The sequence below is a fragment of the Psittacula echo genome (genome assembly GCF_963264785.1).
Source record: "Psittacula echo genome assembly, chromosome: 13".
NCBI lineage: Eukaryota > Metazoa > Chordata > Aves > Psittaciformes > Psittacidae > Psittacula > Psittacula echo.
The window spans coordinates 771,626-797,782 of NC_137749.1; the positions used below are offsets into that span (position 1 = coordinate 771,626).

At 59.7% G+C, this 26,157-nt stretch overlaps 3 protein-coding genes across 5 annotated transcripts; 2 read left to right on the forward strand and 1 right to left on the reverse strand.

Annotated features, from left to right (window-relative positions):
- Nucleotides 1-2,585: 2,585 nt before the first annotated feature.
- Nucleotides 2,586-3,819, reverse strand: CRYBA4 (crystallin beta A4; the record flags this gene model as incomplete). The annotated part of the gene is made up of 5 exons (XM_080628584.1): nucleotides 2,586-2,733; nucleotides 2,963-3,105; nucleotides 3,203-3,344; nucleotides 3,538-3,656; nucleotides 3,781-3,819. The coding sequence occupies 5 exons, from the start codon at nucleotides 3,817-3,819 to the stop codon at nucleotides 2,586-2,588; spliced, it is 591 nt and encodes a 196-aa protein (XP_080484710.1).
- A 3,661-nt stretch (nucleotides 3,820-7,480) lies between these two features.
- Nucleotides 7,481-10,376, forward strand: CRYBB1 (crystallin beta B1; the record flags this gene model as incomplete). Its single annotated transcript, XM_080628610.1, has 5 exons — nucleotides 7,481-7,621; nucleotides 8,199-8,317; nucleotides 9,681-9,813; nucleotides 9,916-10,058; nucleotides 10,196-10,376. The coding sequence occupies 5 exons, from the start codon at nucleotides 7,481-7,483 to the stop codon at nucleotides 10,374-10,376; spliced, it is 717 nt and encodes a 238-aa protein (XP_080484736.1).
- A 458-nt stretch (nucleotides 10,377-10,834) lies between these two features.
- Nucleotides 10,835-26,135, forward strand: TPST2 (tyrosylprotein sulfotransferase 2). 3 transcript variants are annotated; one of them, XM_080628710.1, is made up of 8 exons: nucleotides 11,618-11,657; nucleotides 16,779-16,898; nucleotides 18,303-18,370; nucleotides 21,427-22,333; nucleotides 22,986-23,184; nucleotides 24,080-24,130; nucleotides 24,821-24,869; nucleotides 25,730-26,135. In XM_080628710.1, the coding sequence occupies exons 4-7, from the start codon at nucleotides 21,498-21,500 to the stop codon at nucleotides 24,848-24,850; spliced, it is 1,116 nt and encodes a 371-aa protein (XP_080484836.1). In that variant the 5' UTR covers nucleotides 11,618-11,657; nucleotides 16,779-16,898; nucleotides 18,303-18,370; nucleotides 21,427-21,497; the 3' UTR covers nucleotides 24,851-24,869; nucleotides 25,730-26,135. The 3 variants fall into 3 exon arrangements, with proteins under 3 accessions (XP_080484837.1, XP_080484838.1, XP_080484836.1); XM_080628711.1 differs by lacking the exons at nucleotides 11,618-11,657; nucleotides 16,779-16,898 and adding an exon at nucleotides 10,835-10,911; XM_080628712.1 differs by lacking the exons at nucleotides 11,618-11,657; nucleotides 16,779-16,898 and adding an exon at nucleotides 11,031-11,131.
- The last annotated feature ends 22 nt before the right edge of the window (nucleotides 26,136-26,157 follow it).

Genomic DNA, 26,157 nt, shown 5'->3' on the forward strand with positions numbered 1-26,157 from the left:
TGACCCCACCACTGCTGGCACCGCTCCTGGTCCCCACAGGGTGCCCGGGCTCTGCCCAAAGCGGGGGCAATGGAAGGGCCAGATCCCTGCTGAGGTGAGGAGCTCCAGAGAGGACGCCTTCAACAGTGGAGCGTGGGGAAGTGCAGCATCCAGGCAGCTCCTGCGCTCGCAGGTGTGGGGGGGAACTGGGAAGGACCACACCAGAAATGGTGGCAATGCCTCAAACCCTGTCACTTTCTGTTGATGGATGTCCCTGCACTGGGGGCAGGGACTGCCCCTGCCCCTGCCCTGTGGTTTAACTGGGTTGCACTGGCAGCAGGTCCCCGGAAACTGGGTTTGTGATGACTCTGCGGTTCAGCCACCTCCTGCTGCTCCATTGCTCCATGGATGAGGCTGCACGTCGCAGGACAAAGCCTCCCATGGGGACAGGTGGGGACAGCATGTCCCGGCAGCATTCACAAACCAGCTGCCGTGGGGCTGGGCAGTGACAGGCACCGAACTGCCATCGAGCATCTGGAAGATGGGTTCCCTGCCTAGACCCTGCCTGTGGTGGGGCAGTGGGATGTGTGTGCCGGGATGAGGGCTGCAATGGAGCTCATCCCAGGAGACTGTGCAGGCAGCACTTCACCAAACACTTGTCTTAAGTGTGGTGAGCGATCGCCAGCCCTGGTCTCCTGCCATGGGTTGATGGCGCGTACATTGCAGAGCACACCGCAGTGAAACAGGGGCTAAAACCCCCCTCGAGTGAGGAGGAGGAGAATGGAGGGGAGCACTGCAGGCAGGAGCAGGGAGATGAGGGCAGCAGGAAAGCTGCACGTGTGCTCCTGCCACACTGCAGGCACAGTGCTGGCTGCTCCACTGCGGGGATCTCTGGGATATGGACCCGGACACCCTTGATCCCGCAGGATGGGCAACGTGTCCCTACCCTCGGCCCTGCCCATCCCTCGGTGCCATCGGTGGCTGAGCCCCGGCTCTGGCGCGGCGCAGGCTCCGGCACAGCCCTGGTTGCGGTGCTGCAGCAGCGGCGCAGGCGCTGCCTCCCTTTGTCTGCAGCTCTCACGCTGGGCAGCCCCGGGAGAAGGGGGATGGAGAGGGAGGAAGCTCCCTGCAAAGCCCAGATGCGACTGAAAACCTGAGGATGTTTGGGCTCCTCCCGGCTCCCAGGGGCAGGAGGTGCCGGCACAGACAAAAGGCAGCGAGACAATGAGGGCAAGAAAATGGCTCCCAGCAGGAGCCGGGCAGCATCTGCCAGGGAAGGGCTGTGCTGGGGGGGGCCTGGCCCAGCCTCTCCTCTAACCCCCTACCTAACATCATCAGGTGTAGGAGGAAATGGCGGTTTCAAGACAAAGAAGCGAGCCAGAATTTGGCTACGTTTCCTTCCAGGAGCAATGAGGCAAGAATCCATTTACCTGTCCCGAGCCCTATTCCTGATGAGGTTTCTGAAAAATAAAATTCAGATACAGACAAGCGGAGCATCAGTTCATGTCAGCGGGGCCGGGGCTGCCGGCGGAGCCCGGGGGGACCGGGCATCATCCCGCCGGCCGGGACCACGCTGCGGATGCGCCGGTGCCCGTGGGGCTCTACCCGACGGGGCGTTCGCGTGGGACCTGCTGTTACCCAGGGAATTAGAATACCGAGGGGAGGGGATAAAGCGTTTTCCTTGGACCGAGGGCAGTCGCGCGGCGATGCCCGCGGCACCGGCGGCTCCGCCTGCACCCCCCGCACCCCAGATCCCACCCGGAAAGCACCGGAGGAATCCCGGCGCGGCCCTACCTGGCTTCCAGGACGGGGGGTTCGGGCCGCCGCGCCCCGCTCGCTCCGGCCGCTGCGCAGCGTCTGTGTGCGGGAGCGCCCCGGAGGAGCCGGCCCGGAAACCCCACCTCCATCCCCCTCCTCCAGCCCCCTCCTCCAGGCCCCCTCCTCCAGCCTTCATCTCCCCCTCCTGCATCCTCCATCCTCTCTCCTCCATCCTCCATCCTGAATCCTCCGTTCTTTATCCTCCATCCTGAATCCTTCATCCTCCTGCCTCCATCCTCCGCAGCTGCTGGGCTCACACGTTGCTCTCCTGGCTGTGTGCCGGCCTGTCCTGGCTGCTTGCCTGCCTCTGCCCTGGGCATGGGAGGTGCTGCGGGGCTGGTGGGTGCTGCAAGCTGGTGTGAGTGCAGGGGTGTGCATGAGTGCACCCAGATGGGTTCTGCAGAGCCCCTGAGGATGTGTGGGTACAGCAGCCAGGCTGACCACTGTGCGGGGTCAAGCAGGGCCAAGATCGGGCCATCGCACCTCACTGCATCTCCGTATGTGAGCTGGGCAGAGGCTTCTCCTGCCTGCAATGGGGACATGTGGATGCATGCACTGGCTGCAGGGGCAGAAAACGGTGGTTGGCCCCCCCCCGCCCCAGAACACATTCCCTGCAGGGCCCCTGCTCTGTCCTCAGGCACAGCATCCCCCCCAGCCACATGCCCCCTGCACCCCTTCCCCAGTGCCAGCGCCTTGGACAACTGCGTCTTTATTGAGCTTTGCCCCTGCTGCCCCATGGTCGACACAGTGCCCAGGGTGTGCGGTTGGTGTCACGGTGGTGCCGGTGGTCACTGCTGGACCCTGCGGATGGACTGGACCTGTCCTGTCTGTGCATGGGAGCCCCACTCCCGCACATGCTTGTACTCGCCGGCGCGGCTGTCGCTCTCCAGCAGGTACTGGAAGCCACGGTACCCCGGGAACTGTGAGCAGACCCACCTGCGGCAGGCAGAGAGTGGCGGTCAGCGCGGGCATGGGGCACCAGAGCATCCTCAGCTCCAGTGTGTGCCATAGAATCCCAGCCTGGTTTGTGTTGGAAGGGATCTTAAAGCTCATCGAGTTCCCACCCCTGCCAGGGGCAGGGACACCTTCCACTAGAGCAGCTTGCTCCAATCCCTGTCCAACCTGGCCTTGAACACTGCCAGGGTGCAAGCCCCTGGGTACTCACGCGCCAGAGCGGACAAGGAAGGAGCCCACGGCGCTGCCATCCCAGCCCAGGGCGGGCAGCGAGGGGCAGTCATTGCTCAGCTCCCCCCGCTTGCCCTGGAAGTTCTCCTCCTCAAAGAGCATGAGCCTGCTGCGCCCGTGGTCCTGGCACCAAGAGGGGCACGGTGTTGGTGCACGACCCCAGCCAGTGGTGGGCTCCAGGACCAGCCCGGCAGTGGGGAGCCGGGACGGGGGCACTCACGGCGCAGGCGATGGGGCGGAAGGAGCACATCCTCTCCACGTGGTAGGCGTTGCTGCCACTCCACGCCTCCCAGCATGGGTACTCGCCGCGCTCCAGCACAAACTGCTGCCCCTGGAAGCCACAGTGCTCAAAGCCAGCCCATCTGTGGGGCAGGAGAGAGGTGAGACCCCCGCAGCACCCACCACCCTGCTCACACCCAGAGCACCCCGTAGGGATGTGGTCATCGCTTAGAGGAGACAGCCGCATGGCTTGGGTGGCAAAAGACCCTGGGGACCTTCATCCTCCAACCCCTCTCCACCAGATCACAGGGTCTGTCCCCCCCAGTCCCCACTCACGCCCCGCTCTCGATCTTGCAGGAGCGGACGGTGCTGAAGCCGTGCTCCGCGGTGCTGTAGCAGTCGGTGGTGAACTCGTGCTTCTTGCCCTGGAAGAAATCCTCATCCCACACCACGATCTGGGGAGGATGGAGGGAGTCAGAGGGCTCCGTGGTGCAGAGGCCCCAGGCAGACACTGCAGCCCCATGCACAGGGGTTCATGGGGCTCAGGCGGTGTCACCAGTCCTGCTGATGCTCCCATACCTTCCATAGTCCGGAGGAGCTCCTGCTGTGGTGGGTCATGGCGGCTCTGCCAGGGGAATGGGACCGTTAAAGCCCGCCCAGACCCTGCACGTTCCATCCCTGCAGCAGTGCGAGCGCGCTGCCCGTGCCCAGGGCCACTCCTGCTCCCTGGGATGGGACAGGGCAGACTCCTGGTCCCTGTTCCCAGGGATCTGTCCAGGCCAATCCCTGTGCAGTAGATTCCAGTGATCCAGCAGATCCAGCAGAGCCAGGAGCACTGCAGACGCTGCTGCATGTCCATGCTGAGGAGCAGCACCCTGCCATGGCCAGCGATGTCCCCTGGTCCCCCACCACCATTCCCAGTGCAGACACGTGTGAAAGCAGAGCAGTGCCACAGCCCATCCCCAGCTGTTTCCCATCTCCTTGTTTCCCATCCTGGCCACAGGACCCAGCCCTGGTTCCCAGATCCTCCCCTATCCATGTGGCTCCTGTGCTTCCCTGTTCGAGGCGCTGGTGCCCGGGGGGTGACATGTCCCGCAGCCTCGCTGGGTTTTTATAGCCTGCAGCTAGATGAGAGCCCAGAGGAGCATTATGGAAACCCCTAACTCAGCACATGGCGGGAGGAGGGACCTGGCAGAACAAAGGCGATGCTGCAGCGATGCTGATGAGCTGGGACACCACAGCTCCTGCTGCCCTGGCCCCATGGACCACGGACCCTGCCCATGCCCTGTCTGGGAGGGAGGTTTCCTCACCTGCATTGCTGGGAAGCAGGAGGAAAGCTGCACCTCCAGCTCCATCTGCTATGGCAGAGCAGCTCTCTGTGAAAGCAGGGGCAGCTCTTTGCAGGTTGAGCACAGCAACCGTGGAGCATCAGAGTAAGTGGGGACATGGGGCACAGGAGAGCAAGGGGCAGGTTTGCAAAGGCATTGGGGGGCTGCATTGGAGATCAGGACTTGGGAAGTGCTGCAGCCTCCTCCTGCCTCTGCACAGGGACCTGGGAAGATCCTGCCTCAGCCATGCTTTGGGTACCTAAATACCTTCAAGCTTTGCTCCTGGTGACCATCCCCAAACCATCCCAGGGTCATGCTGGGTGCGTGCAGGGCTCCAGGGGCTGGCACCTTGCAGAGACACCCACAGAACAGGGCAGCAATGGGGCAGCAGTGAAAGGAGGCTGCTGAGCCTGGTGGCAATTCCTGTGTTCCCAGGTAGGGCTGTGTTTTGGGGCAGTGTTTGCCAGGGATCTGTGGAGTGGCTGAGCTGGAGCATCCTCCTTCCAGCCCTGGCACCGCTGGCTCCCATGCAACCGGCTGCAGTGGGGCTGTCCCCAACATCTGCATCCCCAGCAAATGTGTGTTAGGCACAAGCCGATTGCTGTGGCCCCAGCTGAACCCAGCTTGGCCATCAGTGCAGAGACTGCAGCTCACTGCAGTGTGCTCCAGCACCAGGATGTGGCTGTGGGGAGCCCGGGCTGTGGCTGGTGTCCCTGTGGTGCTGCTCAGTGCCGGGCAGGGGATGCAGCAGCTGGAATTGTGCACGCAGTGATGCAGCAGCAGGAGGTGTGCACGCAGTGATGCAGCAGCAGGTGTGCATGCAGAAGGACTCACCAGGGCAAAACAAACTCCTTGTGCTGGGCAGGAGCCTGTGCCAGTGCCTGTGGGGCTGAGCTGTGCCAGCTCCAGCCATGCAGCGAGGCTGGGGCAGCTCGTCCCTGGGTTTGAGCTGCACCTCCCCTGTGTCCCTCTGTGCCACGGTGGGACAGTGCAGGAGGGGACAGTGCAGAGAGGGAACGATGCAGGATGGGATGGTGCAAAGGCTTTCCAAAGCCAGGGGCAGGGATGCTTAGTGGGGAGGGCAGAGATTTTTGTGTCTGGGGGGCTGACAAGGACAGATCCCTGCTGTCAGCCCTTCCACAGCACCATCACAGGGACAATGCCCTGGGCTGCCCCGTCCTTAGCGGAACAGCCAAAGCAGTGCGAGGCAGCCGTGGGAGCAGGGGAATAGGGGCAGCAGCACCCACCGAGGGCACAGCCCCCTAAAACCATGAGGAAAGAAGGGATCAGTGAAAGCTTTTGGTTCAGGATCCTGGACAATGGCTCAGGGGCTGCAGCAGGATCCTGGTGGTTGGCACTTGAGGGGAGTGAAAGATGATGGCAAAACTGAGGGCTTTCTGGATACACAGACCTGGGTGTTTTGCTGCTGCCGGTGGTGAAGAGCCAGCCCGAGTGCTGGTGCTGAGGGAGGCTGCGGGTACTGGAACGGACCAGGAGGAAACAAGCGTGTGGGTATTTACCCAATGCACAGGATCACAGCAGTGAACAGGGAGAGCAGTGGCTGGAGGCTCACTGGGAGCTGGTGGAAGGTCCCCCCGAGGAGTCCCCTGATGTGGGGTGCAGGAGATGTGCTCCTGCAGGGGCAGTGCTCAGTGTCCCCAGCCAGACACCCCATGGCCCTCCTGAGACAGCACTGAGGCACTGACACCTGCACGGGGTTTGGTACCACACAGTGCAATGATGGCAGAACTAGGGATGGGAAAGAATGAAATGGGCCAACTCTTGAAGCATCTCAAAGCACTTTAGTCATGTCCTGGCATCTTCAGGGCAGCGCATCGGCCATCTGCGGGTACGGAGTGATGTTCAGAGTGAGAGACCGAGCATTTGGAGGGGAGAGACAGGCACAGTGTGGCTGTCAGAGTGGGCACCACACAGGCATGGGGCCGATGCACCCTTCCGGCTGCAGCAGCACCAGAGCTGGGTGCCCATGTGGTGCAGCGGGCAGGGAGGGTGGCGTGCTGGGCTGCTCCAGGGCTATATATGCCCTGTTGGGGCGGCCACACGTGAGGCACAAAGTGGCAGGGTCAGGTCTTCTGTTGTGCCACGGGCACAAAGGAAAGTGCTGGGTTCAGCGACTGGGCACGGGGCCGGGGAGAGGCTTCCAGCTCGCCCAGCGCTTTGCAGGATGTGATGACTGGGCGGGCGCGCAGACACTGATGAGCTGGCAGTTCCTTTGTGCGCCCGCCCGGGGTCTGCCCTTGCCAGGCTATAAAGTGGGGGCCTCGCTGCGCCCCGAAACACAAGCCCGCTCACTCCAACAAGAACCAGCAGCTGCCCAGGTAAGAGGACACAGTCACCGGGCTGCAGCCGGACCCGAGGCGGGGAGAGGGAAAGGCAGGGGCTCAGCCATGGCCATTGCCGTGGTCATCGTGTCTGGGAGCATCCTGGGCTCAGCATCCCACTGCCCTTCCCTATCCCAGCACCACTGGTGACCCCCACCTGCTACTGGGTGACTACTGGGGGGCTCAGCAACCCTGTCCGACCTTCCTACCCCCTGTGTCCCAGCCAGGGTCCCTGACACCCCCTGTTTGGGATGGTACCAGTGCCCAGCCTGGCCACTGAGGGCAGTCCTGGGCATCCAGCCAGACTGAGGCTGGTCCTGGGCATCCCTGCAGCGGTGGGACCATGCTCAGGGCATGAGGAGAGTGTGGACACCCAGCACCTCCCACCATCCTCCTGGCAAAGGCACGGCCACTGCCTGGACCTGCAGAAGAACCCCCCAGCAGTTCCTGTCCTTGCCTCAGTTCCCACCCCACTGCTGAGCCCCCCATCCCAATGTGACCGACCCGAGGGCAGGGTGGTGGGTGCCCGCATCCGTGCCTCCCCTCTAACCTGCTGCTGGCACCTCTGCCTGGTGCCCTCCCTGTCGCAGACTTGAACCCAACACCGCGATGTCTGAGACCACAAAACCCGCTGCTCCCGGCCAGGCTGCAGAGGAGAAGGAGAAGGCGGCTCCTGCGCCAGCTCCATCCGTCGACCCTGCTCCCCTCGCTAACAGCAAGGGTGAGGAGCCCTCCACAGAACCCTTCAGGGTAAGCCCTGCTGCTCCCCACGCGCGGCGACACGGCTGGGGGTGAGGGGTGGTGGCAGCATCTTTGGGGTACTTGGGCAGAAGGAGATCTCTGGTGTCCCAGCAGGAAGGATCCTGCTCCGAGAGCAGGACGGGAGCAGCTTGTGGGGCTGCTGCAGGAGGGATGCTCTGGGTGGCTCTTGACTGGGATGGCTCATTGGGGAGCACAGGCTTTGGAAATGCTCCCCCCAGATCTAACACTAGGGGTGCCTCCGGTCACCTCCCTCCATGCAGGGGCCCAAGGCTGCTCCAGGTGCTGGGAAAGGAGGCTGTGAGTGACAGGGCCAGCATCAAACCACCGGGGTGATGCCAGGGCAGCGTGTCACCAAGGCACTGCAGCAGGGCTGGGGACGAGCAAGGCAAGGCCTCTGGTGACACTTTGCAAGTGCCAGGCAGCAAAGGCCATGGCACGGATGCGACTCCTGGAGAAGCAGCTCCTTCGCAGTGCAGCTGGGGCCGATGTGGGCAGGGTCCATGCAGGGACACACAGCACCCCGCTGCCCTGCCTGTCCCCATCCAACCCTTCCCCTCTGCCCCAGATCATCGTCTTCGAGCAGGAGAACTTCCAGGGCAGGCAGATGGAGTTCACCACTGAGTGCACGAACCTGGCGGACCGCGGCTTCGACCGGGTGCGCAGCGTCATCGTCACCTCCGGCCCGTGAGTGACCCTGGCCATGGGGGGACCGTGGCCATGGGGATGCCCTGGGGAGGTGGGGACGTGGTCCTGGGGAGCAGCCCCATGCACAGCACAATGTGTGGGGGCATTTCCTTTGGGTCTCCTTTGGGGGGTGCAGGATGGCACGGACAGGGGGAGGATGCCAGGGCCATTTGCAAAGCAAAGGGCACTAGAGGCAAAGGCAGAGGCCAAGGACAGGCATCCTTTAGATCTGCTATCTCAAACTGACCGTGAAATGTGACTGCAGATTTTAGGGCAGCCAGGGTGAAATGATGTGGGTGCCTTGGACCAGGCTGGTGGCCAAGGCCAGGGAAGCACCATGCCCAGGAAGGCAGCACAGCAGCAGCAGGGCAGCCAGTGCTGTGAGGAGGATGCATGGGACACAGCCTGCCCTCACACACTAGGCAAGGTGACCTGTGACCACCCTGAATGACACCAAGTAGCACCAGTAACAAGTTCTTTATTGAGAAGCCAAAACATCCAACTCTTCTTGAAACAAAGAGGGGATGGTGCACCCCAAAGGAGCTCGGGTGTGATGGGCAGGCAGCTGCACTCGGTATGGAAAGGGTGAAACTTGGAGAACAGAGCACTTGTGTGTCACTGGGGTCCTCAGAGTGTCCTTGAGAATCAGTGGTGAGACTGTGCCCACAGATTTACTTAGGGAAAGAAAAGCAGAATCAACCAAGCTGAGCCTCAGAAGTCAGTGTGTGGTTGTGCTGTCTGTGCCACCCTGGCACGGCTCCTGCCATTAGGAAAATACCTGTTGGCGCCTGCAGAACAGGTATAACCCCCTCCAAGGGGGACACAGGGCTGTTCCGGTGCCATGGCTTTCGGAGCCCTGTGTTAGTGACCTTCACAGCACAGCAGCACCTCGTGGCGCTGCTGAAGAGGTGACATTGCAGAGGAACAAGCTCCTCGTGCCCACACCCTGGGAACAGGATGAGTGCCAGAGCTGGCTGCGGCTGTGCAGCCAAGCATGCGAGCGTGCCAGGATTGCACAGCCTGGGCAGCCCTGTCCTGAGCTCCCTGGGGCAACAGGGAAAGCAAAGTGATAACGCAAGTCTGGGGTGAGCAGCGTGCAGGGCTCACAATAGCTGCCTGGGATGAGCACGGGCAGCACCATGGGCATGCTGCTGGCTGCTGCAGGCCTTGCATGTGTGCACCAGTGAGAGCCTGCCTGCGCTGTGCTGCCAGCTCTGCACGTGCCATAAAGGATGGTGGGACCAGTCCTGACACCCGCAGTCTCTCTGGGTGCTGGGAGCCCGGCTCTGGCACCCCTCAGCTTGAGCAGGAGCAGAGCTGCTGGTGCCTCTGACCCACGGTCTTGTCCTCCCCATGTCCCCAGATGGGTGGCCTACGAGCAGGCCAACATGCGCGGGGAGATGTTCATCCTGGAGAAGGGGGAATACCCTCGCTGGGACACCTGGTCCAGCAGCTACCGGAGCGACTGCTTCATGTCCATGCGCCCCATCAAAATGGTGAGTGGGGGGGGAGCAGAAGCACCCAGTGGGGTCTGGCCAGGACCCGCACTGCTCCGCGCCGCGCTGCACGACCCAGAGCCCGCTTCTTGTCTTCCGCAGGAGGCCGAGGACCACAAAATCTCCCTGTACGAGTCTGCTGACTTCAAGGGCAACAAGATGGAGATCCAGGAGGATGACGTGCCCAGCCTCTGGGCGTACGGCTTCTGCGACCGTGTGGGCAGTGTGCAGGTGCCCAGTGGAACGTAAGTGGGCTCCTGCCAGCCCCCCTGTGCTCCGGGCTCTGATCCCAAGCACCGGGCTCCAGGGCAGCCTTCGGTGGTGGAGCCATCACCGGGGTGGCAGCGGGGGCTCAGGGCTGCTCTGTGTGCTCTCCCTGCAGCTGGGTCGGGTACCAGTACCCCGGTTACCGGGGCTACCAGTACCTGTTTGAGACCGGAGACTTCCGACACTGGAACGAGTGGTCGGCCTTCCAGCCGCAGATCCAGTCCATCCGCCGCATCCGGGACATGCAGTGGGACCAGAAGGGCACCTTTGTCACCCCCGATGTGCCCTCCGACTGAGCGTGCCGCGGGCGCTGCCGGGTTCCGGCGCGGCACCTTCCTTCCCTGTACATGGCACATTCCCGGGATGTACTTGACCTTGTGAGGCAATTAAAAACCCCAGAAGACTCGAGCTGCCGGGGTCGGTGACACACGGGGTGGGGGGGCCACTGCTCCCGGTGGGATGGGGCGGTTTCCCAGGGGATCGGCTCCCAGGCAGCGAGCACACACGGGAAGGGCGTGATGGGGGTCCCGGGAGCGGCGGGATCACGGCGGGGGTGGTGCCGGTGTGCACCGGCGCTGCCGGCGGTCACCAATCAATCACCCGCGGTAACTGCGGTCCATTGGAGCCCGGCTCCGCGTCAATGGCCTCCTCTTTCCCGCGCTCCCGCCTCGTTACCGGCCGCGGCTCCCCGCCCCCGCGCGCGCTCCCGGTCGCCGGCGGTGCGGCGCATGCGCGGGGCGAGGGCGGCGCGGGGATCCCGGACCGCCGTGCGCGTGACGTCGCCGCGTCTCGCGCCGCTCCGGGCCGGCGGCGGCCGCGGTCCCGGTCCCGGTGAGTGGAGCGGAGCGGAGGAAAGGAAAGGGGGGGGGGGGCACGGCGGGGAACGGCTCGGCTCGGGCTGCTCCGCCGCTCCCGCCGCACCGCCGGGCGCAGGTGACAGCGGCGGCCGGTAGCGGCGCTCGGTGCTCGGTAGCGGCGCTCGGTGCTCGGTAGCGGCGCTCGGTAGCGGGCGGTGCGGGCGCCGGGAGCCCGGAGCTCGGTGGGTGTCAAGGTGCGCGGCGCTGGGGGGGTGGCAGCGGCGAGCGGGGCACGGTGCTGAGCGGTCGGTGCGGGGTGCTCGGTGCCGGCTGCTCGGTGCCATGCAGCGCGGGGTGTGTGGAGGGCCGCGCAGGGCGCTTGGTGCTCATCGTGCAGCACAGTGCAGGGTGCCCGGTGCTGGGTGCATACTGTGCAGCACACAGACGGTAGTGCAGGGTGCTCAGTGCGGTGCAGGATGCGTGCAGTGCAGTGCACAGCATGGGTAGTGTAGCTCAGCGTGCACAGCGTGCAGTGCAGGGTGCTCAGTGCTGGCTGCTCCATGTACTAGCTTTTTCCCCTCATTCCTGCCTTCCGGCATGCTCCGCTCACCCTCAGTGTCCTCTGTACCCCTTTGGGAGCGCAGCCCCAGCCTCAGCACCCGTGTATTGCCTCACAGGACAGCAGTGCGGGAGCGGGCCCAGGCGCATTGCCCATTGGGAGGCACCCACGGGCTGGGACTGTCTGCATCCATCCAGGCCTCCTGGGCAAGTGAGCACTGGGTGAGTGGCTGCTCCTGTGGGTCTTATTCAGCATCAGCCTCAACTTCTAGCCCGGCAGGTTTTGTGCAGCAGCTTCTGCTGGGGGCTGCAGCGTGTGTCCCTTGGCAGGGCTCCTGTATGGCTCTGTCAGTGCCTCAGCCCACCCAAAGCACCGATGCTGTCCCTGCCATGCCCAGGTGCTGCGTGGTGGGGATGTGAGATCCATGCTGTGCCTGCAGCGTGCTCGAGGACTCATGGCCAGCATCACCGTCCCTGCCACGGCCAGCAGCACAGGCTGGGCTGCAGCCTTCCACGGGAAGGACATGGTTTGCATTGCAGAAGGCTTTGTTCCGTCCCTTGCTGTGTGTGTTTGCATGTGTGGGCTCTGTCCAGAACACACCTCACAGCTTGAAACCCCCTCATGCATCTTCCCCTTCGCACAGCTGGGCCGTGCTCATGCTCAGGAGCCGAGCGAGGGCGACTGGAGGGATTGAAGTGATTCGTGCTAACAGGGTTCCAAATTTGACGTTGCTTTTCTGGGAACACCGCAGCGCGCACGTGGGGAGCCTAGTGAGAACCAGCGCAGGTTTGGATGTGTCCTCAGTGTGGATTTGTGATGGTGCCCGGCTGCAGCCTGTGCATGTGGCACCCAGTGGGAGCAGATGGGCTGTGCTGCCTGCAGGGTGCTGTGGGTACAGGGGGCACTGAGCCTCCTGTGCTCTGTGGGTCAGTTCTGTGCCTGTGCGGGTGTTTGGGCAACGCTGTTCCATAGGGAAGCAGTGGCTGGCTGCTCCGGAACATGGAGCATCACTGCTGGGCCCAGCCATGAGAGCCAGGTCCATCCCTCAACATCTGATGGCGTGTCAGCCAAGCCAGGGCAGCCACCACCGTGGTGCATCCATTCTGAAGCCCTTTGCTCAGGGTGAGCAGCACCGTGCCCTGCAGCGGTGGCTGAGCCGTGCAGGTCCTTCCCACATCGCCTGGAGCCGGTGCTGCAGCCACATTAGGGACACTGCTGCAGGGGGTACGGGTGGAATCGCACGCTCCGCACTGGTGCGATGTCCCAGGCAGGAGCTGCCGTGGGGTCTCCCCAGGATGCAGCTCACCAGGACGGTGCCACTGCCTCCTCTGCCTGGAGGTTTTACAAATGGTATTGGCAATTTCTGTGCTATTTTAAGAAGATCCTTCCAAAAGCAGTTTGTGTTGCAGATGGGCTGAGCTGAGCCTTGGAGGGATGTGCGGGATGGCTGGAACGCTGTGAAATACAGCGACTCTTGAGGATGTTTTGGAGAGAGAAAACAACCACTTGGCTGTTGGTCTTGTTTGTGCTGCACAGAAGCATCTCCTGATGAATTTGTGAAGTGTTAGGAAGCCTCAGCAGAGCATGTTCCCCTTCGGATTTCACAGCCCTCTGAGTGCGGGCAGCAAGTGTGAGGCTGTGTTGTCATCTGCCTGTTTGAAGCCTTTAGTCAGTGCAGTTCTCTCAAACCCTTGTCTGCCTCCATGTCACAAGAAATCCTATCTAACGGTGAATTAAGCTTCTTTTAACTCTCTTCCATCCCCATCCTCCTGCACTGGTCTCACCATGCGGGTGCAGGCAGGAGCATGGCTGCAGCACTGCCCATAGGTGCCGTGCAGCATGCAGGAGATCCCACCAGGAGCAGATCCTCGCAGGGTCTGCAGATGAGAACCAGCACCCGCAGCAGAGGTTGCTCAATGCGTGGTGCTCGGAAGTGAAGCAAGTGGCTGGTTCCATCGTGCATTCCCTGCTGAGTGAGCCCAAACCCAGACGGGGAATCCACAACCGGCTGCATCCCCGAGGTGCTGCTCCATGGAGAAATGACCGCTGGACTTCTGGCTCTGGGGCTGCTGCGGTGGGGCAGGGGGAAGCAGCTGGGGTTCTCCAGTGCTCCCGTTCCTGCTCCGTGCTGGGTCCTGTGGCAGAGCAAGGTCAGCATGCAGAGGCAGCCCTCGGTGGCCCAGTGCTTGCAGATGTAAACGGCAGCAGAGCTCGCAGCTGGGCTCTGCAGACAGGAACTGAGCCGTGAAGCACTCGGATGTGCTGTGCAGGGTAATCTGTGTTACAGAGCAGTGCCTCTCGGAAGGACCCGGTGCCTGTTCTGCCATCCATGGCTTCACCAGGGCTTGCGTGTCCTCGCTGGGGCTGTGCCCGCACATGGGCTTTGCACATTATCGAGCAGGAAGCCACGTATCCACTGTTGTTGAAGTCAGTGCTGGGCAGCACTCTGTGCCCTCCCCAAAATGACTGGCTTTGGGAAGACACCAAGTGCCTGCTCTTGTGGCAGCTGATGTGCTGAGCCTGGCTGAGCCATGGTCCGTGCTCAGGACCATGTACCCACCACACTAGCAGCCATGGGAGCAGGGATAGGGCTGAGCAGAGCAGGGATGCAGGCAGTGGGGCTCACAAGGGCATGCAGCGGTCCACATCACCCTCTCCTCAGGCCGTGCCTGCGGCTCGGGGGATGGCTGGTGCTGCTGCATGGGGAAATAAAATACTTTGATTTTGTTTCTTAAGCAAATTTGAGGTTTTGGGGTTTCTCTTGCAGAAACAATCTTTTATTTGCAAATCCCAGCTTTGTGCGTGCAAGAATGGAGCTTGTTGAGGCTCAGGGGTTGGCGTGTGGATGGGGAAAATACTGCTTTTGAAGATACTTAGGGTTTTTTTCTAGCAGTTCCTCTTCTCTTTCTCCCTGTTGCTTGTTGGGCTCTGACCACCCACATTCACACGGGGAATCTTTGTTCTGTTTTGGGAGGGAAGAGCTGTCTCCGCACTGAGCGTGGTGAATGAACCCCGAGGCTGCAGGCGCCTTCATCCCCAGAGGCAGCCATGCAGAGTACTTAACAAGAGCTGCAGCTGTGAGTTGGAGCTGTGGGTTGATGAAAAGGCTGAGGTGACCCTAGAGCACTGAGCTTTAGTGGAGACCGTGCCGATCCTCATCCAGGGGATGAGAGGGGGTCAGAGACCCCCCTCCAGCTCTGGTACCCATCCTTGGTGGTACAGAGCAGTGTGGGGGCATTCTCCCTTCCCTGCCTGTATCCCCTCACCCTGCTGCACCTCCCAACCCTGCTCCTCGATCCAGGGGGGTACAAGGTGGGCCCCTTCCCTCCTGGCTTTACCAGAGCCTTGCAGCATGCGGTGGGTACAGTGGGTGCCTCCATCACCGTCTCCTGCCAGCAGCTTTCACTTCAGGCATTTCATAATTAATAAGCCAGTTTGAGACAAAAGCTGTTGCCCTACAGAGAGGTTGGCATTGGGAATGCTGTGGTTTCCATCGCGGGACGATAAAATGCCATTGCTGTGCTTGGAACGAGAGGGGGGTGGAGAAGATGCTGTAAATTGGTGGGATTTTTATTGTTTCAGGAATACTGTAGCATTAAGCAGGATAATAAAATGTTTTTCTAATCATAACAGCCCCGAGGCAATAAACAAACAGGAGATTTGTGCTGTGAAATGTCTGTTGATGTGATTTAGAGCCGTTAAAGCGGGCTGGCGCGCTGTGTGTGCCCCTGGCCAGCTCTCCTGGGGTGCCGTGCCGGGGTGCCGCGATGGGAACGCACTGTGTGGCTCAGGAATTCCACCTCAGCCTTGCCTGAAAGCTGCTGTTTGAAGCTGCAATCCTCAGGGCATCAGATTCTGCTGGTTGGTTTTTGTAGGTACTCAGCAGAAAGAATAAATTCCACATATCCCTCCATTGTGCTTTGGGAGAAAAATGGTCTTTAGTGGAAGACCCTCACCAGTCACCTTGGCTTCAGGAATCACAGAATCCCAGCCTGGTTTGTGTTGGAAGCGACCCTAAAGCTCCTCCAGCTCCAACCCCTGCCACGGGCAGGGACCCCTTCCACTGGAGCAGCTTGCTCCAAGCCCCTGTGTCCAACCTGGCCTTGAACACTGCCAGGGATGGGGCAGCCACAGCTTCTCTGGGCTGCGTGTTCCAGCGTCTCGCCACCCTTGGAAGCACCGGGGTTTGTGGCCTGCAGTTTAGCTTTATGAAAGCTGGAGCATCTTTAGCTTTCAGAAGCAGAAGCTGTTCTGCTCTCGATGTTGCTGTTCTCACCCCTTGGTGGGCTGAGAGCAGCTTCTTCCTTCCAAGTGCTGTGGGTGCCATCCAGCAGCCAATCTCGCACACGCAGAAGTGGGCTCTTCTCACAGCCTCGGGCTGTCACTCACTTGCAGCAGAGGTTTGTACAGAGCTCCTGAGCGCTGCAGCATCACTTGGGGTGGCAGCAAACTGGGGGGTGGGTCAGACCCTGCTCTTGCAGGATGATCCCACTGGGATCCATCCTTATGCTGGGGATGAACAAGGAGCTGTGGGTTGTGCACCAGGGCTGGTGTCACGCTGGGGTGAATCTCAGCCGTGCAAGCAGCAAGCAGAGATCGGTGTTTGTGCCATGCTCGCTGCTTCCCAGGATGCTCGTCCATTTCCTGGTGAGTGCTTTAACATGTGTTGGTCCGCTTTTGCTCCAGCTGCTCTGAAACTGAGATGGAGAAGCACCCCGTGTGTCTGTGTACCAGCAGCTGTTCCCTTCCTGCTCCTCGGGCCCTGCCAGCTCTTCCCGTTTTTCCTCCCTGAGGGCTCATTTGACCCCTCTCCAGTTTGCTCCTGCCTCCTCGCGACATGAGCAGCTCTGTCCTGCTTAGAGGCATTGGGGCTTTGAAAGGCACATTAGAAGATGCCACCAGGAGAGGCCAGGAGGAGCGCGGCTGCTGCCCTTGGAGGTGCCAGCGCTTCTGGGCACCCTCAGGCGAGCTGTGTTCATTGTGTGGATGAGCTGGAGACCTTCAATTGAGTCACTGGATTTTGCTGATTTGCAGAGATGTGAGCTTAGATCTGTTGGGTTATTTCTTGCTGACCACAGCTTCTGCTGCTGTCCCACCACAGAGACATCTGCAGTTCCTCGTGCTTTTATGAAGCACCAATGATTTGAGCTCAAATTTTCCAGGCCACACCTACGTCTTTTGGGGAAGTTGCAGTTAACAGCAGTCATTTCTGGGAAGGGTTTAATGAAAAAGGCTTTTTATTTGATCATCTGGAGCTTCTTGTGGAAACCGGTTTTGTTGTTTGTTTGTGACACTTCGCTGCTCTAAAGTAACAGACTCGAGATGTTGCTTCACCCCTGCAGATGGTTCCTGGCTCCACCGACATGGAGCTGCTCCCAGCACTGATTGCACAGCTGCAGGTGAAGGAGGAGGTGGAGGCTGCAGTGGGTTTGTGCTGGCTGCTGGTGACCACGGAGCTACAGGTGATGGCACAGTGCAGGTGATGGCACACTGCACACTGCAGGCAATGGCACGCTGCAGGCGATGGTGCACTGCACGCTGCAGTTGATGGCGCACTGCACAGCAGGCAGGAAGTCTGCAAGCGTGTGTTTGTGCCTGTGCATGGGCGAGAGCTGGAGCTGTTTCCGGAGCAGCGTGTCCGGGGTTGGGCTCCCAAACCGCCCCAGCTCCGTGCACCAGATCACTGCGGTGCTGGTGAAGGGCATCGGGGGATGCAGCTGCTGCTCTGCAGACCTGCAGCCTTGTCCGGGACTGGGGTCCCATGGCTGATGGAGGCCAGAATGGTGTTGAGCAGGAAGCCTTGCAGGGAAGGAGGGCGATGCGTGCCCTGTGGATAAGCTCCGGTGAAGTCCGTGCTGAGTGGAGTTTCCCTCTGGTTTCCAATTAGTGCTGAAGTGGCCTTGTGGCGTTCAGTGGCAGCCGGGCAGGGGAGGAGGAGACTTGGGTGTCTGGAATAACAATTAGTGTCCGTGCTTGAAATGTTCTCAAAAACAACCTCCAAGGCCGGGATGCTGTCGTGCATCCAGGGGGAGCTGATTGTGGGAAGGGCCCAGCCACAGCAGCCCATGACAAGCCTGCGGTCCCATGTACACGCTGGGAGCAGGGTGCCAACCCTCCTGCTTTATCCCACCTGTGGGTGCAGACATCGTATCCTTGTGGGAAACCTGGCATCCAGTCCAGTGTTCCCTGCTGCAGGGATCTGCATGCTCAGGGGGTCCTCAGCGGGTGGTGAGGCTGGAGAGAGCTCTGCTCCTTGGGCTGGAGCCAGGGAGGTCCTGGCAGCTCCGAGTGCTGAGGTTGGCATCCCTGTGACCTGCCGTTCCTGGAGAGTCCTCTGGGCCCCATCTCCTCTTGCTGTTACTGCTCGGGGGCTCTGTCCATAGCCTGACTTTTGCTCAGTTCCAGCACTCGTACCAAAGCTGCAGCAGGCGAGTCTGGAGCTGCTTCCTCTGGGACGGGCTCTTGTGCCGGTCACTTGTATATGATGGAAACGTGCCATGTCCGGACTGTTGTCCCCTGGGGTTTGAACATCCCCGATGCTCCTGCTGTCCTGAGGCTGCTCCCTTCCAGGAGGCTTCACTTCCTAAAGGAGCAGCTGCTTTCCCACTTCCCTCCCTGTCGTCTTTTGGCTTAACCCTGTGAATGCTGCTGTGGTGAAGCAGTGCCAGTGCCAAGCTGAAGGCATGCCCATGCTGCGTCTGGTTCCCAGCACTGACCATGAGCAGGGATCACTGGGATCACCCTTCCGCTGTACTCAGAGCGGGGCTGTGGGCAGGAGGGGAAGGTGCTGAGCAGAACATCCCCCACCAGCACACACAGATGTGTGTGATAACCAAATCAACATTGTGTCTTTTCTCCCCCATTAGGTATTTTCGTGGCCACCGGTGTTTCAGCATGAAGCTTGGCTAGAGCAAGATGGACTTACCGGGGAGAGGTAAGCGTGTTTGGAGGGTCCATCCCAGAGCAGTTGGTTCCCTTGTGGTGCTGGTTGCAGGTGCAGGAATATTTCATACGTCTGCCACCCCACCACTGCTGCCCTGTTAATATTGCATCGCCTTTGCAAGCTGACAGGACAGGGTTGAAGCCTTGTTTGTGCTCATGTCCCGTCCGCATGTGAAATGGGAAGACTTTGTGCCTGTCAGACCTCTTGTGCGCTCGTTTGTCACTGCTCTGCTTCCACTTCCCCACCGGCTCTATCTTCCCCATGCTCCCTGCTCCCATACCGGCCCTTCCCTGCTGCACTCAGGGCCTCAGTTGGCTGCTGTGCTGTGATTTCTGCTCCCCATCACCAGCTGCACTGGTTTTCCTGCCATGATGAAGCTCTGAGAGCTCCCTAATTCCTGCAGGAGTGGAGGGCTCTCACATGCGGCTTGGGCATCTGAAGGACCACAATGTCATCCGATCAGACAGCTGTGCCACCTCATTGTGCCGTGCTGTTTTCCCCCAGAATATCTGCTGTGGAGGCAATTGGTCATCCCTCTCCTCACAGACTAATAGGACCCATAAATTCTGGGGAATTCTTAATGGAGATTGCACAAAAGAGTTGGAAATAATTGGGATTGTTGGTGGTTGCTCCGCAGACCGTGCCGAGCACTCTCATGGACACACACTCCTGGATGCTTGTTCAGCCTGCTCAGGTAGACCTGAGTGATCCCACTGAAGAGGTTTGCTTTGCTTCAGCCGTCCCAGTGCCTATGGCTGCTGTGCTGGAGGCAGAGCAGGGCTGTTGTGCAGCAGGAGCAGTGTGTGCTGCAGCAATGGGGAGAGGCTGGAGCATGGCACGAGGGTGAAGCTCTGCTCCCCAATGTCAGCAGCATCCTCTCTGCCTTCCTGCTGTCCCACAGCAGAGCCAAAGCTTCCCATCCATGCTGTTGGCACGGCCAGTCCATGGGGGGAGCTGTGGCTCCCCAGTGGGCAGGATGATCCCCAGGGACACACCGCTTTGTGCTGGTAGGTGCAGAGCTGGTACCACCGGCTCCCATCCAGCCTCCTGCCTCACACAGCAAAATGAGTGGGTCCCTTTGTTCCCTCCCATGGCTGCTGGGAACATCTTGGTGGGAAAGGCTCCCTGGAAGCATGCAGAGAACAGAGCACTTCTGTGCTCCCAGCCTCCCTTTTGAACTGCAGAGCTTCCCTGCGAGGCAGCCTGGCTTGGGCTGCTTGACTGTAACTGTTCCAGTTGGCCTTAAATCCTGACTGCCCCCACTACATGGACTGGAACGGACTTGGGCATTGGAATGGGTCTTGCAGCATTTGCAGTTGTTTTTAGGGTGAAGGTTTCAGTAAACTTCCATGACTGAGACAGATGAAGATGGTGGGGAGGAGCAGAGCAGTGCTTGTCTTTTTAATGGGTCTGACTCTGTACTTGGTGCTGCCCAAATGCCAGAACTGTTTGCTGTTCCCTCTGATTTACATCTAAGCAAATCCCAGAATCCCAGCCTGGTTTGGGCTGGAAGGGACCTTAAAGCTCATCCAGCTCCAACCCCTGCCATGGGGAGGGACACCTTCCACTGGAGCAGGCTGCTCCAAGCCCTGTCCAGCCTGACCAGCATGGACCAGATGGACCAGCACTTGACATTTTGACTTTTATGTAGTATATGGGCATGTGCTTGAGACTGTTTAACCTTGGTATGTCACCCAAGCAGTTGGCATCCTGTTTAACAGGATGTTCACAGTGCTGCTAAAGAGCCACAGAAATTGCTTTGGTGATGCTGTTCATTTGCTGCTGGGATGGGAAAAACATGTACCTGGGTGTACGGAGGCCCATTACCTGAGTCATGGTGATGGATGGTATGAGCAGAAGTGGATAACACAGAGCGGGTGATGGTGGGGAGCTGGCGTTTTCCCACTCTGGGTAGATGGAGCAGAATGTCAGGGCTGGAAGGGGATGGAGCGAGTCCTGGGGCACCTGCATGGTTCTGGGCTGCCTGTGCTGGCAGGTAGGGCTGGGGCAGGGAGGCTACTGGCTCTCCTGCCTGCACCCTGCCTGCTCGCTGCCTGTTCCCTGCCCCAAAGGGCCGTCACCCCATCTGCTGCTAAATGTGCTCTTTCATGGAGGGAGTTGAGAGGAGAAGAAGCCGCTTTTGAAGCTGGTTTTGGCCTGTCAGCAAAAGAAAGGGCACGGACGCTCTGTTCCTGGGCTCCACTCAGCGCCTGCCCCGGCTACATAATCCCAGAGAGCTTGAAATCCATGGAGAGCCCAGGGCAGGATTGCAAAACCTGCGGCACAGGCGGAGCGGGGGGCGGGCGGGAAGCGGTGCCAGCCCTCGCGGGGGGCCTGGGGCAGCGGCTTGAGGAGCTGCGGCTTCCTCCTGCGCAGCCCAGCGAGACGCAGAACAAAGGCTCTCGGCGCCAGATGAGGTCTTCCCGGGTTCTGTGTAAGGTCGCTCTCCGGGGGAAGGGCGCTCAGCGCTGGCTCCGTGCTGCTGCTCACATGGTTTAGTTTCTCGCAGCGTTTTGTCCTCATGGGTGACTGCTTCTCCTGACTCAGACACTTGAAACTTGCATGAGGTGCTCTTGGTTTTCTCTTATTTCGGCTTTCCCGCTCCCCTGTGCCAGCACATTGAAACTGAGGAAAGCACAGGGAGGAGAGAGATGCTGAGGGAAGTGAGAAGATGGTGCTGAGCTCGGCTTGGGAAGGCAGGAGAGCTGCAGGGAGGGTTGGGGCTTCATCTAGGATGGAACGGGCTCTCTGTAAAGAGTTTTCTTGTGAGGACTGACTGGCTGCATGGCCCCTCCATGGCTCTGCTGCAGCAGCAAACCCGTGTTTCTGGGTGCACAAACTGCCCAGCAATACTCTCTTTGGGTGTGCTCCGAGACAGACTTTAATTACTCCTTCAGAGGCACCTAGCCTGGAAGTTGCTGATAAGTGGAAGAGGTGATGAAAGCCCAGGATGGTGTCAGCGTCCTGGAGGAGCCGGGCTGGATGCTGAGGTGCCACAGGGGCTGGGCTGGGCTCCTGCTCCTCTGACCACACTGTTTCTCTTGCAGATGCCTGCTGGGATGAACACTTGCTAGCTGAGAGCTGAAGCGTGGTCACCAGCCTGTGCAAGCAGAAGAGGATGCGGGTCACCATGAGGAGGGTGCTGCTGGTGGTGGGCTCGGTGGTCGCCCTGATGGTGACTCTGCACCTCGGCCAGCAGGTCCTGGAGTGCCAGCAGGTCCTGAGCGAGCGGAGGCACAGGCTGATGAGACCGGAGAGCGAGGAGCTGGTCATGATGGACTCCAACCACGTCGAGTACCGGTACAGCAAGGAGATGCCGCTGATATTCATTGGCGGGGTCCCGCGCAGCGGCACGACGCTGATGAGGGCCATGCTGGACGCGCACCCCGAGGTGCGCTGCGGCGAGGAGACCCGCATCATCCCGCGCGTGCTGGCCATGCGGCAGGCGTGGTCCAAGTCGGGGCGGGAGAAGATGCGCCTGGATGAGGCGGGGGTGACGGACCAGGTCCTGGACGCTGCTATGCAGGCCTTCATCCTGGAGGTGATCGCCAAGCACGGCGAGCCGGCGCGGTATCTGTGCAACAAGGACCCCTTCACGCTGAAGTCCTCTGTGTACCTGTCCAGGCTGTTCCCCAATTCCAAATTCCTCCTGATGGTTCGAGACGGCCGCGCTTCCGTCCACTCCATGATCACACGGAAGGTGACCATCGCGGGCTTCGACCTCAGCAGCTACCGGGACTGCCTGACCAAGTGGAACAAAGCCATCGAGGTGATGTACTCGCAGTGCCTGGAGATCGGGCGCTCCCGCTGCCTGCCCGTCTACTACGAGCAGCTGGTGCTGCACCCCGAGCAGTCCATGCACGCCATCATGAAGTTCCTGGACATCTCCTGGAGCGACACGGTGCTGCACCACGAGGAGCTCATCGGGAAGCCCGGTGGGGTGTCGCTGTCCAAGTGGGTGTCTCGGCTCCTGCCTCAGCTTTTCAAGCAGCATTTTCTTACACAGAGCAGGTTAAGGCTAAAACTGAGGGCAAAGGGGCTTTGCTTGTGTTTGGGCATGGTTTCCAGGGCCAGAAGTGGCAGCACATCCAGTTTTACTGCACGAGGTTTTATGTTCTGTACCCACCAGAGCAGCTTGCAGGAGCAGGTGACCATTTTATTAATCCATCTTGGCAGCACAGAGTTGTTGCTCTCTAATTTGACAGGAACTACTTGCTCTGAAACACGAGCTCTTTAATGCCTCTTTTCTCCACCCTTCCACAAATACCTTCTTAGAGCAATTAGTTTTGCTGCTTATAAAGAGCTTTCAGGGGTGAGCAGCAGAGCTTGCCAGCTTTGGTGCTGGTGTTGCAGGGTAAAAGCAATACCTGCTCTGCAGAGGCACACCCCAGCACTCCCTCCTTGCTGGCTGGCTCAGGGTGCTTGTCTTCTGCTGCCTTCTACTCCTCTTTCACACCCCAACCCCAGTGTGGGATGATGCCCCCATACAGGGGACCCAGCCTGGGGGGCACTGGTGAACGTAGCCAAGGGCTGTTGTGTCTGATCCCAGCCTGTGTGTGAAATCCAACCTTAGCATCTTGTTTTATTCCTTTACTGTTTCCCCCAGGATAGAGAGATCAACAGACCAGGTCATCAAGCCGGTGAACATGGAGGCCTTATCCAAGTGGATCGGGCACATCCCGGGGGATGTGCTGCAGGACATGGCCCACATCGCACCCATGCTGGCAAGGCTCGGCTATGACCCCTACGCCAACCCCCCCAACTACGGCCACCCCGACCCCTTGGTTGTCAACAACACGCACAGAGTGAGTGTCGTGGGGCTGTGCACCCCAGGGCCCTCTGGAGCCAAAGGGGCTGCTGAGCTGTCAGGAAAGAGCGGGGAAGAAGCAGCTTCTTCCTGTGGGAGCACGGGCACGCAGTTCAATGGGGTGATGTTGAAACGGCTGGAGTCTGGCGCGGCTCCGGCTGATGGTGCTCCCTGTGCTGTGGGGCTGGTGCTGGTTTCTTCTGTTGTGGCCGATACTGACCTCTGTCCCTCCCTGCTCCAGCCCTGCTCCAGCCCTGGGGGGAGTTGCCGGTTGGATGATGTTATCTGGGGGTGCAGGAGCAGCCACGGGCTGTGCTGTGCCCACAGCTCACCAGCCACTGCCTGCTCCTGTGAGGAGGGCGAGTGGAGGCTCGTAAAGCGTCTGGGCAAAAGCAGCCGTTTTTGTGAGGATTGACTCATGGTCCTGGGGCAGAGCTGGCAGGGAGAAGCTGCAGAGCCACAGACAGCAGGAATGGAACAGAGGGGATGTCTAGTGCTTTGGGGTGGACCAGGTTCCTCCCTGAGGCTGGACTTTGCAGCCCCGTGACAGTGCTTGTGATTTGGGTTTGCTCTTTGGGTCACTGACGTGGACCTTCCAGTGAATTTGGAGAACTGGCTTGATGCTAAAGACAAAATACTCTCCCCTTCCAGGCTAAGAGAGGAAGCAGAGAATGGCTTGTGTCAGTTCCCTGCCCCAGCAGGATGCTGCTCCCTGTCTTTGCTCACAGTCAGGACAGGGGAAACCTGCTTTTTTGTGCAGGACAGACACCCATCAGGGTATTTCAGCAGGTTCAGGTGCACTGGGACATGGGACACAGTTCATGAGGTGGACTTGCTGATGCTGGTAGAGCTGCTGCCCCAGGAGGGTCACTCCAGTGTTCTCTTTTCCATAGGTTTTAAAGGGGGATTATAAAACGCCAGCCAATCTGAAAGGTCATCCGCAGGTAAGAGCATCTGCCCCTTGGAGGTTTGGTTAATCCTGGGGCCTGGTCCCTTGCTCCCTCTTATGGGCATTTGCAGGCTCGCAGCAGCCGCGGGCACTGTCCCTGCTCTTCCCTCAGTCCATGGGGACAATGGGGTTGTCCTTGCTGCTCTCACCCTCCATGCTTTGGCTGTTGATGTCCTGCGTGTCCTGTGCTCCTCAGACCCTGCTCATTCATCTCTGCCACCTCCTCCTGGGCTGCTCGTGTGTGGTTTGATGCTGTGGGGTTCTGTGTTCACCCATCGGGATCTTGTGCTCCTCATTCTCTTTAAGACACTTTCCTACCTTGCTCTTTGTTCCACAACTCTTACTGTTGCTGTGGGTCGTGCCTGCCATGGGGAAGGGTGGCTTGTCTGTTTTACAGGTTATAGGTAGGTCTTCTTGTACAGGGGTGATGGTGTTCAGGTGTCAAATACACACTATGGGGCTCCCTGCTGAGAGAGCAGTGCTTGAAGGCAGTTAATAACCACTGTGTAGCGCAGAGCAGTCCGGCAGTGGGGACAGCAGTGAAGGAGAGGCTGCTGCTTCCCTGCCCTCGTGCTGCTTTCTGGGCCCTGAACATTCCTTGTCTTCCTGCTGGGAGCCCAGCGGGGATGGGTTGAGGTGCAGTCGGTGGCTAAAAGCTGACCCTTGTGTTTCCGGGCTGTTGCAGGTGACTCAGAACACATCATCCTCTCACTAAGGACATTAATGATTTCCAGGTAAGACCTTGTGCTTCAGTTTGGGATGGGGTGAGCTCCTGTGGTCCTGCTCGTGCGGTTCCTGTGCTATGGATTGGCCTGGCTGCTCCAGGCACGCTCGTTCTGCCTGCAGTCTCCTTCACAGTGGCTTTAGCTCCTCAGAACAATGCTGCTATGGGAGGTTCTTTGTCAGAAAGCCTTTTCCCGAGCGCTGGAAACGGGATTACTTCAGCAAAGGCACAATCAGCCACTTGGGAGAGTCGTTCCTGAGTGTCCCCACGGGGAGCCTTGACACGGGATGTGGAAAGGCAGAGCTGAGCCCAGCCGCTCCCTGGCTGCTTTCTGGGACGTGCCATGAGCCTGTGGAAGGGGAGCTAAAAGCAGCCACATGTGCTGTCGGCTTGGAAACCAAAGCTGCCACCCCGGGGTTGTGCTGCAGACGCAACCATTGATGCGTTGGATGATTTTCCATCTCCCTTGCAGCAAACCCCTGTGCTGAAACATGAGACCTCTCTTCTCTTTGTGGCAGTGTTCAAGGCCAGGTTGGACACAGGGGCTTGGAGCAACCTGCTCCAGTGGAAGGGGTCCCTGCCCGTGGCACCGTTGGAGCTAGAGGAGCTTTAAGGTCCCTTCCAACCCAAACCATTCCATGGTTCTTATTAAAAATGACCCCTTAAAGACTAGTTTCTATGTAAGAGCAGTCTATTGTGCTAAAAAACAAGATCAGAAGCATTGAGTGAGAGTAGGAGCTGGATACCCATCATCCAGGTGCTGGGACATGGTTTATTTCTTGTCATTTTCTGTATCATGGCTGCTTTAAAACCCTTCGTTGGCACCCATGAGTGGATCCTGCTCCTGAGGCTGTTGTTTCTCTCTTCCAGAATGCTGCAAATGGCCTTTTGTTGCCCAACAAAGAAGAGTTTGCGATGACACCAGTGGAAATCGGATATCCAAGCATATTGCTTGCTAATACTATTGCCAAAATGACTGCTCTATGGGAACGTGTTTGCATTTATTTGCAAAGCCCGAGCGTTCTGCACGTCAGGCCCCGGGATCCCTGGGATGTGCAGGGATGTGCATCGGGAAGGGTCTGTTTGCCGTGCCCGGAGGACTCGTGTAGTCACACTTGGGTGTCTGTACCGTGTTCTCTGCTCGTGGGTCTGTGATGGCGCCGGAGCCCCCCATGGAGCCTTTGTCGTGCGAGTGCCCGCCAGCCCTTCACTGTCCCTTACAGAGGCTATTGCAGAGTTAATATATGAGCCCATCCCCGCCTCCTTGCCCCGTTGTCCACCATTAAAGTGTTGTTTAA